The sequence below is a fragment of the Bactrocera neohumeralis genome, chromosome 3, assembly GCF_024586455.1.
Source record: "Bactrocera neohumeralis isolate Rockhampton chromosome 3, APGP_CSIRO_Bneo_wtdbg2-racon-allhic-juicebox.fasta_v2, whole genome shotgun sequence".
Taxonomy (NCBI): Eukaryota; Metazoa; Arthropoda; class Insecta; order Diptera; family Tephritidae; genus Bactrocera; species Bactrocera neohumeralis.
The window spans coordinates 75,861,968-75,876,696 of NC_065920.1; the positions used below are offsets into that span (position 1 = coordinate 75,861,968).

Genomic DNA, 14,729 nt, shown 5'->3' on the forward strand with positions numbered 1-14,729 from the left:
TCTCACTCAAACTTCTCATATCCATCTCAAATGTCAAACGAAGCTGATGAGTAAATATTTCAGAACAAGAAAATATATTTCTTCTATTTTGCTTGGCATGCATGTGTATACCCTGAACAGAGTATATTTTATTAAGTTAGCCATGATGTATGTAAAACCCAAACGGAAACGTCGAAGACCATATAAATTATATACATATCTTAATGATAAGCGTGATGAGTCAATTGAGCCATGTATGTACCTCTATCTGTTCATCCGTCAGTATATTGGCGAACTTATCCCCCAATTTTTGAGTTTTTGTTCTCAAAATTTTCAGACATCATTTCTCACCAAGAAGCTGCTAATTTGTCGGAACGACCGATATCGGACCACTATAGCATATAGCTGCCACACGAACTGAACGATCGGAATAAAGTACTTATATAGAAAGCTTTTTTATTTGACGAGATATATTCATCAAATTTGTTCAGATCGAGTCGCTATAGCATATGGCTGCCATATAAACTGGTCCATGTAAGCTCTTGTAAGGACTCTTTTGTATTTCTGAAGAGTATACTCGCTTCGGTGTAACCGAGTGAGATGGAATTTCTGTTCCCAACAGTTAAAATAATTCCTTAACCGCTGTCTACCAACCAGGACTGCTTTCGATAAATCTCATTTACATCGTGATAAGTTCAGCCAAAAATTATATTAGAATTAACAACAAACTCTTCATATGGCAAACGAAAATATTTTTTTTTCTAGTTTTTCCTTTTAAAATTCAAAGCTCTCACACACTTTAGCTGCGCCACGGTTTATCGCTTTCGCCAGCCACATTGTCAAATACATAAATTATTCAAGAGCACAGCACACGCCCAGCGAAGAGAGACAGCGCAATCGTACATCTTCTACAGCTGCTGACCGCTGGCAGTAAAATAAAAAGTTAACTGCATTCGGTCCTTCCACAAAAGTAACGATTTAAGTCAACTTAGACTGCGCTCTCCACTCTCCCGCTCGCCAAACAACTGCAGCTGCTCCACATCTCACCAGTAGTTGTTGTTTATTGCTGCTTAGCTTCGGGTAAGAAAGTAATGTCTTGGCTTTGTTGTGTCTCGTGCACTTCCATTTCAATTTTGCGCTTTTCTTTCTAACAACAACAGCAGCAATGTAAATAAAAAGTTTGCTTTATTTGGCTTTGTATTAGTTTATTTATTCTCTGCATGCAGCAACTTGGTTAATTTTTTATGCCCGTTCACACTTAACAGTTTACTGTTTCCAATTTGTTGTTGTTTTTATTCATTATATTATTCCTGCATTTGAACTTTATTGTATTTGCTGATTGTGTGCTACAACAACAACCACAACTTAAGCAGCAATTGTGCAGTAAATGCGTTGGCCGACAAGTTACTTGCGGCAAGAAAGTTTTGATTGCAAGCAGTGAGTGTAGAACGGAGAAGTTCAAGACGGAATTTAAACTGAGAGTTGGTATGGTTGGAAATAACTTGAGGAGGCGGTCCTCTCCTAAGGGCTGTGTAAAAGTGTGCCGACCAATGGAGGATCCTTGTAATTTAAATTATTTAGATTTTATGAAATATTTATAAAATTTGTTACTGTGTCACCTTCACGTTCTTCTTCTTTAAAGTTCCAAGAAGATCCGACGTTTTCGAGCCAAATTTTGTTCAGCGATGAGGCCCATTTCTGGCTCAATGAGTATGTACACAAACAAAATTTGCCGCATTTGAGACGAAAAGCAAACTGAAGGGTTCAAGAGCTGACATTTCATCCAGAAAAGACAACGGGTTAGAGCGGTTTGTGCGCCGGTGGAATCATCGGTCAATCTTTTCCGATTTTTGTATTAAAAATTAAATACAGTAGAACCGCACAAAAGTTAACTTTTGGATAACTTTTTTGAGCTTAACTATCTTTTCAAACCTATTCGTTTGTTTGGAATGAAAAACAATTGCTATGTAGTATGTATTCCCCGAATTTCTAGGTAAAAAATTATTGGCGATGTCGCGGGGTACATACGTGGTGTCTCATGAGGGTTTGAACTTTAGAGTTGTTTATAGTTAGTGTGTTAAAAAATATCAACAAAGCAGAAAAAATCGTTGCAAGTCAGATTAAATTTGCATCAAAAAGCTGAGATTTTATGAAAAATCGATTAAGCTATTCATGGAAATCGATTGGCGTTGGATTATAATGTGTCTTAGGCGGTCATCTCAAATATAAAGAAAAAACGTCATGATATTTAACATTTTCTTTCAGTTTAAAATTGTAAGTGTGCAGTTTTACAGTCCATCGATCTAAATCCCATAAGACTGCTCAAGTTAGGAACAAACTTTTATGGAACATTGTAGCACAAGAAAACGTTCCGATCGAAAATATTTCGAAAGGACATTCAATTGGTAATGTCATCTTGTTGCTTTAATTAGCCTGGGATGAATTGCCAAGAACTGTCTTCATAAAACCTTGGAAAAATATAGAACAGTGTGACGATGTTCAATACGACAGCGAAGACGAAATTCCATTGCTGACATTGCTTAGATCAAATAGTTCTCATGATGATACACTTCGTTAGATATAATCGTTATTTTCCAAGGTGAGTGCTGTTGACAACTGCAGTGAAGACATCGAAAATCGGAACGACGATAAAAATACGGAAGATGATGAAAATTTCGAAGTGTCTGACAATGAAGTTGAAGAACCAGTTATCGAAGAATATATGCAACAATAGAAAGTGAGTTTCTCGGAAGCAGTTGAATACATCAATACATTGTTAAAGTGGTATGAAAGCAATAATGATGCAAATCAGATACCACATCTTATTAGGTTATATGCGCACGAAAACTGTCAGGGGCAATTACACAAAATAAAAGAAACAAACAAGTCTTTGACCGCTTCTTTAAACCAGCCCTTACAAATCAAATTAATATGTATATAAGTATGTATGATGTGAAAAAGTACAAACAAAATCTAATTTTCTGTTTTGTTACGAGTAAAAATAAGTCAAAATTGTGTTTAATTCCGTGTTTTTCTCAAATTCGAAAACCCTTTGGGTAAGTTAATATTTCGGGAAAGTTAATATTTCGGAAAAGCAAAACATCCTTGGGACGTTTTAGTTAACTTTTTCGTGATTCTACTGTATTCCGATTTCATTTATAGATTTATTGATTTTCAAATATTTATCCCAAAATCGAAATTAAAAATTGAAATTTTAATTTTTAATCTTAAATAATATTAAATAATAAATAAATGGATAAATTTTCAAATTTTAATCTCGAATTTGAAACTAAAAATTAATTTTCGATCCCGAATTCGGAATTAAAAAAATTATAATCGAATTTTCAAAAAATTAATAATATCCGAAAATTGTTCAAAAATATTGAATTTAAAAATTCCTGATCCTGTTTATGTGCAATAGTTTTGATAGTGTCTATGAGTACTTGTTATAATTAAAATTGCGTATACGCACTGGCATGCAAAGTTGGATTATAGGAAAGTGCGTTGAAAATACAGCTTTTTAATACTTAACAATTCAATTTTTATAAAGAAAAAATTATGTAAAAGTATATAGTCACCTAAAATTCAAAATAACGTAACATCATTTTTCATACGTTTTCAGGAGAAGAACAAGACGGTATAAAAAAGTCTTCTTATTGAAAAAAAAAATAAAATTTGGTTGCAACTTGGTGATAAGTATATGATGAAGAAACTGAAAATTTTAAAGATATATTTGTGTAATATAGTGCGGTGCATCATAATCAATAAGAAACTCAATTTCAATTTTTTTGATTACACGTTCTTTTGCACTTTAGTTGACGATGTATAACTTAGTTGCAAGAAATAGGAGACAGTGAGGGAGAAAATATTAAAAATTTAGGTAGCTATACCCTAGCAGTTCAATAAAAATTTATACTTACATAAATACTGTATATTCTAAACACACCATAAAAGCTGTCAAACAGGACCAGAAGCAGGAGGAAGCAATATTGCACTATGGGGAAGCTTTTAAGCCTCAAAAGTGTGTACGATATTCTGGTTAAAAGAAAAAATATGTGTTCAAGACTTCTTAACATACTGGGCAAGGCGATACATGAAGAAATTGCACCAAAATGGGAGTTCATGCTGGATAATAAGCACAAAACTTCAAAACTTCTTTAGGAATTTTTCCATAGCCAAAATAATACAGTAATGATGTGGCCTGTCCAATCCTGCTTCTTTATTGGTCTGTCAGATTCCTTGACCTAAACTGCAGTGATTCTTAGTTTTAAGCACTTATTTCTTGTGACCAGAAAATTAAAAAAATGTATATTTAGTTGCATAAAAAGAAGCACACTTATACTACATAAGTTAGAAATCAATAATTGAATAAATATTACTTATGTTTAGTACGAAATATTTGCAGACAACTGCTGCAATCAGCTTGTATCTAATAATTCTCCGTCATTGCATGCAGAATAAAAGCTTAAATGCACACATAATCAGCTACTCCACATATGTATCTGCATATCAACGATCAATGCTGCATAAAACTTGGCAAACACTATAACCAGTACTTAACAGTAACTCCTCCCCGAGAACGTGCAACACAAAGGATAAATGCGCAACTACTTTTAAAGCACACATGGCTGAGTCACTGCTGCGCTTCCCAGCAGTTTTGCACATTTACAGAAGCATGTGTGCAACTATTTATGCACTACAAAAGCAATAACAATAAGTTAAATGCAGATTTGCAGCACTTTCGCATAATGTTGTGCAAGCGGTTGAGTGCACGTGTGTGAGTGCATAATGCTTATTTGACGCTCTTCTAGGGAATTAACCGAGTGCTTTGCATAATTCCCCAATAAGTTAGTAAGTCATTGAACAAAATTTGATAAAAAACACATTTCGAAAACACTGATTTTGGTAATAAAATTCAATGATTTGCAAGCGTGTACTCACTAGTTACACGCATAAAAATGGAAATTAAATGGGCTTAAAATTGTTACTGTGTGACTATATAGGTTTTTGTTGTATTTGTAACAGGTAATACGTTAATTGAAGGATTTAAAGTACTGTGAGATTGCGTAATGTTAATTGGCGTTATTAATCTCACAGCAGCTAAGCTTGCCTTGCTATTACAACAACAGTTTACGCAAGGAAACTCAATTTTTTCTCTTAAGTTTCTCATATATCCTCAATATCTCCAATGCAATAATCAATTTTTGATACCAGCTTCCCCCATAGAACTCCAAAAGGATTTGCGCAATCGAACACACATACATATGTATAAAGAAGAGCACGTGGTAAACTTAAATCAATTCAGAAATGAGAACGTGACTAGGAAACTGACGTTTACGAAATCTTACGTGACGTTCATATATTTTCTCGTTTGAAGCACGAAAACACAAAAGACTTAGAATCAAATAACAATAACAAAAAGTACACAACAACAAACATTGCGAGACGCAAAGCATGTAAGTATTTAGAGCAACAAATACATGGCGTAGCGAACAAAACGCAAAAGGTAAACACAAATAAATTTTCATCCACATTAGCTGAGCAAATAAAAGCAAATAAAACAGTGGCAAACAAAGCAGCACTCTGCGGCTATAAAAACTGCCAACAAGTGAAATAAGGAGCGGCGGATAAATACACATGAAGAAGAGAAATAAAAATGAAAACAAGAAGAAACATTAATTTTGGTTGGACTGAAGCTATAATACCCTTCATACAGGTTGGTGTTTATAAGATGAACGGGTATGGCACGATCTTTATCAGGCTTTAGATGGTCAGTTTATATGACAACTAACTTTATGCTATAGCGATTTGATTTTGAAAATTTCTGCACATCTTTTAGCAGTGCCTTGGATAATCTGCCATGCCAAATATCATGAAGATATCTCGTCAAATAAAAAAATTTTTCATACAAGGGCTTGATTTTTAAAGGTCAGTTTGTATGGCAGCTATATGCTATAGTAGTTCGATCTGAAAATGTTTTTCGGATATTGTAGTGGTACTTTGGAAAATAAGTAATGCTGAATTTCGTGAAGATATATTTTCATATAAAAGGTTTTCCATATAAGAGCTTGATTTTTATAGGTCAGTTTGTATGGCAGATATATGCTATTGGGATCCGATCTGAACATTTATTTGAAATATTATAGCTTTGCTTTGGAAAATAAGTAGTGCTGAATTTCGTGAAGATTTCTTTTCAACTAAAAAAGTTTTTCATATAAGAACTTGGTTTTATAGGTCAATTTATATGGCAGCTATATGACATAGTGCACCGATATAAGCGAATCCAACAAATGAGCAGCTTTTTTGATAGAAAAGGAAGTGTGCAAAATTTCAGATCATCATCTCATAAGCTGAGGGACTAATTCGCATATACTAAACCGAACAGACAAGGTCAATATATGTGACCTGGTCTACGAAAAGGGGGCTAAAACTAGTTTTCTGGGAAAAGCTGTTAAAAATAATCGTCAGTTTCTCGTTATCTCATTAATTGTTCTCCTTTTTTTTGACACCTAAGCCCCCTTTTCGTAGACCAGGTCACATATACCTGTTCAGGGTATTCAAGAATAAAGAAAATAAAAGACTTTAATTCAGCACATAAAATATATGTGGTAGAAGAACTCATATGTATATAAAATTCTGAAAATGGTCTGTGTTAAAAAGGCATAAAAATGTCTGTATGTGCGTGCGACTCCATTACTTTATTGCAGCTCCTTTGAGGTTGAGGACGACGCGCGAAATTTTACCTTCTTTAACACCTTACGCGTGGGCCTGTCATTAACATTTTGGGGCATTATTTAAAGTGTTTTTAAACTCACAACTACCTGCTAAGAAGCAAAAATTGTGTAAAGAACATTTTACGAATGTCTCCAACAATTGCCTACTTATAGGGTTAGAAGCTACATTAAATATATTTTTGTGTTCAAAAGATTTTCAGAAAGTGAAAATTTATACAAATATGCTGATAAACTAATACATAATAAGCCGTTTTTAACAAGTACTAACAAAATAGATTATATAATAAGGCATTTCAATTAAGTCGTGCCCAAAAGTGTGCAATAAATATGGTAATTGGTTGAAAAACATACTCCACGTCAGACGACTTTTATGCAAACAAACAGAAAAATCATACCAATTAAAATATTATCAATAGAAAAACAGTAAAAAACACAAATATTTAATAAAATACTCCACAAAATGCGCCTTGCTCTCCCGCGCCTATTAGCATACTTAAAGCGAACGCAAACAATCAGCGAAATCGAAACGAGTGAAAATTCTACGACACAGATTTTTGCATGCACACGAAATAAACAAAAGGCCGACCACTAAATGCCCCAACGTGACCCTTTCTGTACCTACAGACAACTAAATGCCGGTTAGCACAGCTACTTTGCATACTTTCCGGCGCATTTCCACTGTTTATATAGGCTAAACATGTTTTGTGCAAACAACAATCGAAAATGTATGTTTAATGAGGCGCAAATATTTGATTTACAAATTTAAATTAACTCGAAGTTTTTGCGTCACTTTGGCAAGCTGTTGTAGGTATGCCTGGTAGCAACTGGGTACAGGTTACACGAATGTGCAGAGGTAAACTATTTGATTTAAGTAAATGTTCCGTATAATGGAAGTAGGAAAATGTAAATGTGCGGCAGTAAACCTTTTCGAAATGCTCATGAAAGTAATTGCCGTTAAATATGGCAAAAAGGTGATGTCAGAGAACATATGATTCAAAAAAATTTGGTCTATAATATATATCTGTTGTGCTCTCGCTTAAAGTTGAGTATAAGAGGCACAACTGCGGTAGAAGGAATATTTGTAAAGAGGGAGCAATTTTAATTACTTCAATATGTATACCAAATTTTTTTTATTAAGTCGCCTGGATTGTTCATATTGTTAATTACAGCTTATCTTTTCCTATATAATTTCACAAGGCTTAGAAATGTAAATTTTATATTTACCTCTGCTTTGTTGTGTTCTGACTATGAAATCCTTACAAATACAAATACGAACTAATAACTACAAACTATAAAACTACAAAGCTTCAAACTAAAAACTACAAAAATACAAGACTACAAACTACAAAAATAAAAACTACAAATTACAAAACTACAAAGCTACAAAACTCCAAACTTTAAACTACAAAACTACAAAGCTACAAACTACAAACTAAAAAGCTACAAACTACAAAACTACAAAACCACAAACAACAAACTACAAACTACAAACTGCAAACTACAAACTACAAAACCACAAAACTACAAACTACAAAGCTACAAACTGCAAACTACAAACTACAAAACCACAAAGCTACAAACTACAAAGTTACAAAACTAAAAACTTTAAACTACAAAACTACAAACTACAAACTGCAAACTACAAACTACAAAACCACAAAACTACAAACTACAAAGCTACAAATTGCAAACTACAAACTACAAAACCAAAAAGCTACAAGCTACAAAACTACAAACTTTAAACTACAAAACCACAAAACTACAAACTACAAACTGCAAACTACAAAACCACAAAACTACAAACTACAAAACTACAAACTACAAACTACAAACTACAAACTACAAACTACAAATCCTTACAAATACAAATACGAACTAATAACTACAAACTATAAAACTACAAAGCTTCAAACTAAAAACTACAAAAATACAAGACTACAAACTACAAAATAAAACTAAAAACTACAAAACTACAAAGTTACAAACTACAAACTACAAAACTACAAACTACAAACTACATCGCTACAAAACTACAAACCACAAAACTACAAAGCTACAAAACAAAGCTACAAACTACAAAGCTACAAACTACAAACTACAAACCAGAAACTACAAAACCACAAAACTACAAACTGCAAACTACAAAACCACAAAACTACAAACTACAAAACTACAAAACTACAAACTACAAACTACAACGCTACAAAACTACAAAACTACAAACTTTAAACTTGAAAACTACAAAACTACAAACTACAAACTACAAACCACAAACCACAAACTACAAACTACAAACTACAAACTACAAACTACAAACTACAAACTACAAACTACAAACTACAAACTACAAACTACAAACTTCAAAACTACAAACCACAAACTACAAAGCTACAAACTACAAACCACAAACTACAAAACAACAAACTACACACTACAAAACCACAAAACTACAAAACTACAAACTTTAAACTTGAAAACTACAAAACTACAAACTACAAACTACAAACTACAAACTACAAACCACAAACGACAAAACTACAAACTACAAAACTACAAAACCACAAACTACAAACTACAAACTACAAACTACAAACTACAAAACTACAAAGCTACAAAACTACAAACTACAAACTACAAAACTACAAAACTACAAAGCTAAAACTACAAAACTACAAACTACAAACTACAAACTACAAACTACAAACTGCAAACTACAAACCACAAAACTACAAAGCTACAAACCACAAAGCTACAAACTACAAACTACAAAACAACAAAGCTACAAACTACAAAGCTACAAAACTACAAACTTTAAACTACAAAACTGCAAAACCACAAAACTACAAACTGCAAACTACAAAACCACAAAACTACAAACTACAAAACTACAAACTACAAAACTACAAAACCACAAACTACAAACTACAAACTACCAAAACTACAAACTACAAAACTACAAACTACAAACTACAAAGCTACAAACCACAAAGCTACAAACTACAAACTACAAAACAACAAAGCTACAAACTGCAAGCTAAAACGGTACAAACTACAAAACTATACACTACAAACTACAAACTGCAAACTACAAACTACAAACTACAAACTACAAACTACAAACTACAAACTACAAACTACAAACCACAAAGCTACAAACAACAAAGCTACAAACAACAAAGCTACAAAGCTACAAACTGCAAACTACAAACTACAAAACCACAAAGCTACAAACTACAAAGCTACAAAACTACAAACTTTAAACTACAAACTACAAACTACAAACTACAAACTACAAACTACAAACTACAAAACCACAAAACTACAAACTACAAACTACAAACTGCAAAACCACAAAACTACAAACTACAAAGCTACAAAACTACAAACTACAAAGCTACAAACTACAAACTACAAAACTACAAACAAACTGCAAACCACAAACTACAAAACTACAAAGCTACAAATTGCAAACTACAAAACTACAAACTACAAACTACAAACTACAAACACAAACTACAAAACTACAAACCACAAACTACAAAACTACAAAACCACAAACTACAAAACTACAAAACTACAAACAAAGCTACAAACTACAAAACTACAAAACTACAAAGCTACAAACTACAAACTACAAAACTACAAACTACAAAGCTACAAAGCTACAAAACTACAAACTTTAAACTACAAAACTACAGAGCTACAAGCTACAAACTGCAAAACCACAAACAACAAACTACAAAACTACAAAACCACAAACTACAAAACTACAAAGCTACAAACTACAAACAAAAAAGCTACAAACTACAAAACAATAAACTACAAACTACAAACTGCAAGCTACAAACTACAAAACGACAAAACTACAAAGCTACAAACTGCAAACTACAAACTAAAAAACCACAAAACTACAAAGCTACAAACCACAAAGCTACAAACTACAAAGCTACAAAACTACAAACTACAAAACAACAAAGCTACAAACTGCAAACTAAAAAGGTACAAACTACAAAACTACAACAAACTACAGACTACAGAACTACTAAGCTACAATCTACAAAACTACAAAACTACAAACTACAAAGCTACAAAACTACAAACTACAAAACTACAAGACTACAAAGCTACCAACTACAAAACTACAAAGCTACAAAACTACAAAGCTCAAAACTACAAACAACAAAACAACAAACTACAAACTACAAACTACAAATTACAAACCTACAAAGCTACAAACTGCAAACCACTATCTACAAAACTACAAAGCTACAAAACTACAAACTACAAAACTACAAAGCCACAAAACTACAAAACTGCAAACTAAAAAATACAAAGCTACAAAACAACAAACTACAGAACTACAAAGCTACAAACTACAAAACTACAAACTAAAAATTACAAAGCTACAAACTACAAGCCACAAACTACAAAACTACAAAGCTACAAAACTACAAACTACAAAACAACGAACTACAAACTACAGAACTACAAAGCTACAAAACTACAAACTACAAAACTAAAAACTACAAACTACAAAACCACAAAGCTACAAAACCACAAACTACAAAGCTGCAAAGCTACAAACTACAAAACTACAAATTACAAAACTACAAAGCTTCAAAACTACTTGACTACAAAGCTACAAAACTACAAAGCTACAAAACTAGAAACTACAAACTGCAAATTACAAAACTAAAAACTACAAGCTACGATCTACTAAACTACAAAAATAAATACAAATACAAATACAATTACAATCACAATGCAAAGTCATATTCAATAACAATAACTGAAATAGTTGGGAGTAATCAATGGAATTAAAATTACAAAATTTTTCCATAGCACCACGTAATACCAACAAACCCACACCATACGTCATAGTTAATTCTTTGAATCTTCAATCATATTATGTAGAAAAACAAAGTAAGCTTAAATATATTGTATTGCACCCAATGTCGTCTCAGTAAATAAACAGGTACTTTCGTTGGAAATACTCTACTTGATTACTAAGAATTTAACACGTAATTATCGAAGGCAATTAAATGAAAACGCATTAGAATTAAAGACAAGTTACTATAAAATGAAGTGTATTGACAGTTTTCGAGCCACTTATCTTCTTAATTCTATTGGAGTGAGACCAAGCGGCTGCAACAGAGCAACGATGGCCAAATTCTTTGCTGTTACGTTATTATCATCCTTCATCATGATACAGGTGATTGTTCAAAAATTTATTTTATTTATTTGCATGAATATTTTGTAAGAAATATGTAGACAGATAAATATTCCAAGTCAAAACTAACCTCACTCCATTTCAGCTGATCACTACCAGCTCAGCTGTACCTGTGCAAATCGAGGAGGCACAAGCAGTAATCAGCACAGGCGTTAATGATCTCTCCGGTAGCAGTAAACTCGATTTAACCGCACGCCATAAGGTGTTGTTGGAATTTGAAAAGCATTTTGCACAATTTTCATATGAGGCGATTAAAGTTATTTTAGCTGACTTGCAAGCTGCGCCAGAGCATAGTATTGCGGATAACAACAAAATCACTGCTTTGAAGAACGCTTTGGACAAAATTGAAAAAATAAACTTAATCAATGAGCCGTTAGATACGCTTGAAGTGCGCTCCGCGACCAACATAATCGGCGAATTAATTTCTCAAACGAATATTAATTTAGTGAGTGATGTAAAGGAGCATAGACAGCTGGCATTTGAGTTGCAAAGATTTAATTTTTTCCTTGGCGAAGCCTTTGATGATTTCATTGCCACACTGACGCCAGAGGAGCGGGAGTTGGACGCTGGCTTGGTGAGTTTACATCAACAATACAACGAAAGTGACGAAGATGAAAAGTGGCAACTTTGGATTAAACTATGGAATTATTTTGAGTTATAATTCTGTTATACGTAGAAGTGAGTTTAATAGTTTTTAAAGTCAATGTATATATATTTTAATTCAAAATAAAAGTGGGTTGGTTTTCTTTCGTAAATAGTGCCATTTTGTTATTAATAATTCTGCCCTGAAGAGAATATTTTAAGTTTACCAAAAGTTTGTTATATCCAGAAGGAAACGTAGGAGACAGTACATAAATGATCAGCGTGAGGAGTTGGATCGATGTAGTCATCTCGCGGCATAAAGGCAGCTCCTTTTCGTGCTGTTCCTTCCTTTTTTATGGATTGGGCAGAGCACACTTAAATTCCAATCATTGGGCATGCTTTCGTCCGACCTTATTTTACAAAGAAGCTGATGCATGCTCCTTATCAGTTCATCGCCACCGTATTTGAATAGCTCGGCCGGCAATCCATCTTCAGACGGTTAATTGCTGTTCGTACTTCTTCATGGTCGGGCAATAGAACGTCTGCTTCATCGTCATCGATTAGGACTTCGCCTTCTCATGGCGTTATACTTTTACCGTCATTCAGCAGGCTGGAGAAGTGTTCCCTCCATAATTTTAGTATACTCTGGGCATCGGTTACTAGATCACATTTTCTAGTCTTACAAAAGTATGATCCGACCTTGAAACCTTCTGTTAGTCGCCGCATTTCTTCTTAGAATTTTCGAGCATTACCCCTGCCGGACAGCTTGTCAAGCTCTTCATACTCAATACGCTCAAATACACATTTTTATTAAAGTGTATTTTCCAAGCAACCGTACAGTTTTTCCGACTTATGCAGGTTGAACAAAGAAGCATGGCGAATGGGTCTAGTGATCTGTAGAAGTTGAAGGCCGTGAAGTCCGGTTATGTAGAGTTACCCAGGAAATACTGCGCGAAGTCGAACCGTCGTCAAGTAAAATTTGTCTGGATTCCAGCATTTACATCTATAACTTAGAACATGCAGACAATTTCATTTAAGTATATACTTGAGACACCAATATCGAAAACGATACTTGAAATGTTCCTAGAATTAAAAATTCGGAACTAAAGTCCTCTCCTGCCGAAGAGAGCTACCAGCTAATGCCTCTCTGAGGGTCTCTCGCAGAGTCTGAACGAGATGTTCTTTGTGTTAAAAGCGTTCTATAGTGGAAAAGTTTAAAGACAGCTCTCGGAATGAAGTAATAGATAATAGACAATATATTTTTATATATAAAATATCAAAGAAAAAAGTAAAATTAACACCCATTTAATAAATTTTAAATAGAAAACCGAAGAGACTCTCAAATCAAACGATTTTACTCCGCAAATCAATTTGTTTTAATACTTTCCCTGTTGTTTCCTTTTATAGGAAGGTACACAAGTAGCATTACTGTAATAAATTTTTATTTCGCAACAAACCCTTAATTGGCCATTTCCCTTACAAGTGCCCAATTACTTTTACTGCACGCTGTAAATCTGAAAGTTTCTTCGTGTATGGAACCAATAAATATTGAAAATGTTGGCGCTACTTCGGTAAAGTAAACTTCTAGTAACAAGCGCGCAGCCGTAAATTTAATTAAAACTTTAATTTGTTTGTACTTTATGGCTGCCAGAGTGACCGAAACCGAAACAAGTAGCCGCGCCGGAAGGCAAAGCGAGTGGAAGAAGGAAAGGCCGCCATTAAAGAGTCGCATTGAAGGCAACGAAAGTGTAAAGAAGTCCAAGTGAAAATACGAAGAAACGTGTTTTATAAGAAACATATACATACACATACACCTACATGCATACAAAAGAAAAATATACAAAAAATATAGGAATACGAAATACCGAAACAATATGGTCTTGCTGCAAATTCAATGTCGCAGTGCAACCAATGTTCTTGTGTTATTGTTGTATTATTGGAAAAGTTTATTCTCTCGGAATATATAATAGATATGTTAAATCGCATATTGTTATATATAAAATATCAAAGGAAAAAAGTAAAATTAACACCCATTTAATAAATTTTAAATAGAAAACCGAAGAGACTCTCAAATCAAACGATTTTACTCCGAAATCAATTTGTTTTAATACTTTCCCTGTTCAGAATTTCCTTTTATAGCACAAGTTTACTTAATAAATGAGGTTTTATTTCTGCAACAAACCCTTAATTGGCCATTTCCACCA

At 33.4% G+C, this 14,729-nt stretch overlaps 1 protein-coding gene across 1 annotated transcript; it reads left to right on the forward strand.

The window, feature by feature from the left end:
* The first annotated feature begins 11,810 nt into the window (after nt 1–11,810).
* LOC126752109 (uncharacterized) lies at nt 11,811–12,698 on the forward strand. The gene is made up of 2 exons (XM_050462680.1): nt 11,811–11,925; nt 12,029–12,698. The coding sequence occupies exons 1-2, from the start codon at nt 11,875–11,877 to the stop codon at nt 12,602–12,604; spliced, it is 627 nt and encodes a 208-aa protein (XP_050318637.1). The 5' UTR covers nt 11,811–11,874; the 3' UTR covers nt 12,605–12,698.
* The last annotated feature ends 2,031 nt before the right edge of the window (nt 12,699–14,729 follow it).

Bases quoted from the DNA above. Each gene is read 5' to 3' on its own strand.
- LOC126752109 (XM_050462680.1), top strand. From the start codon at position 11,875: ATGGCCAAATTCTTTGCTGTTACGTTATTATCATCCTTCATCATGATA. The intron at 11,926-12,028 runs GTGATTGTTCAA...ACTCCATTTCAG, and splicing joins CATCCTTCATCATGATACAG to CTGATCACTACCAGCTCAGC.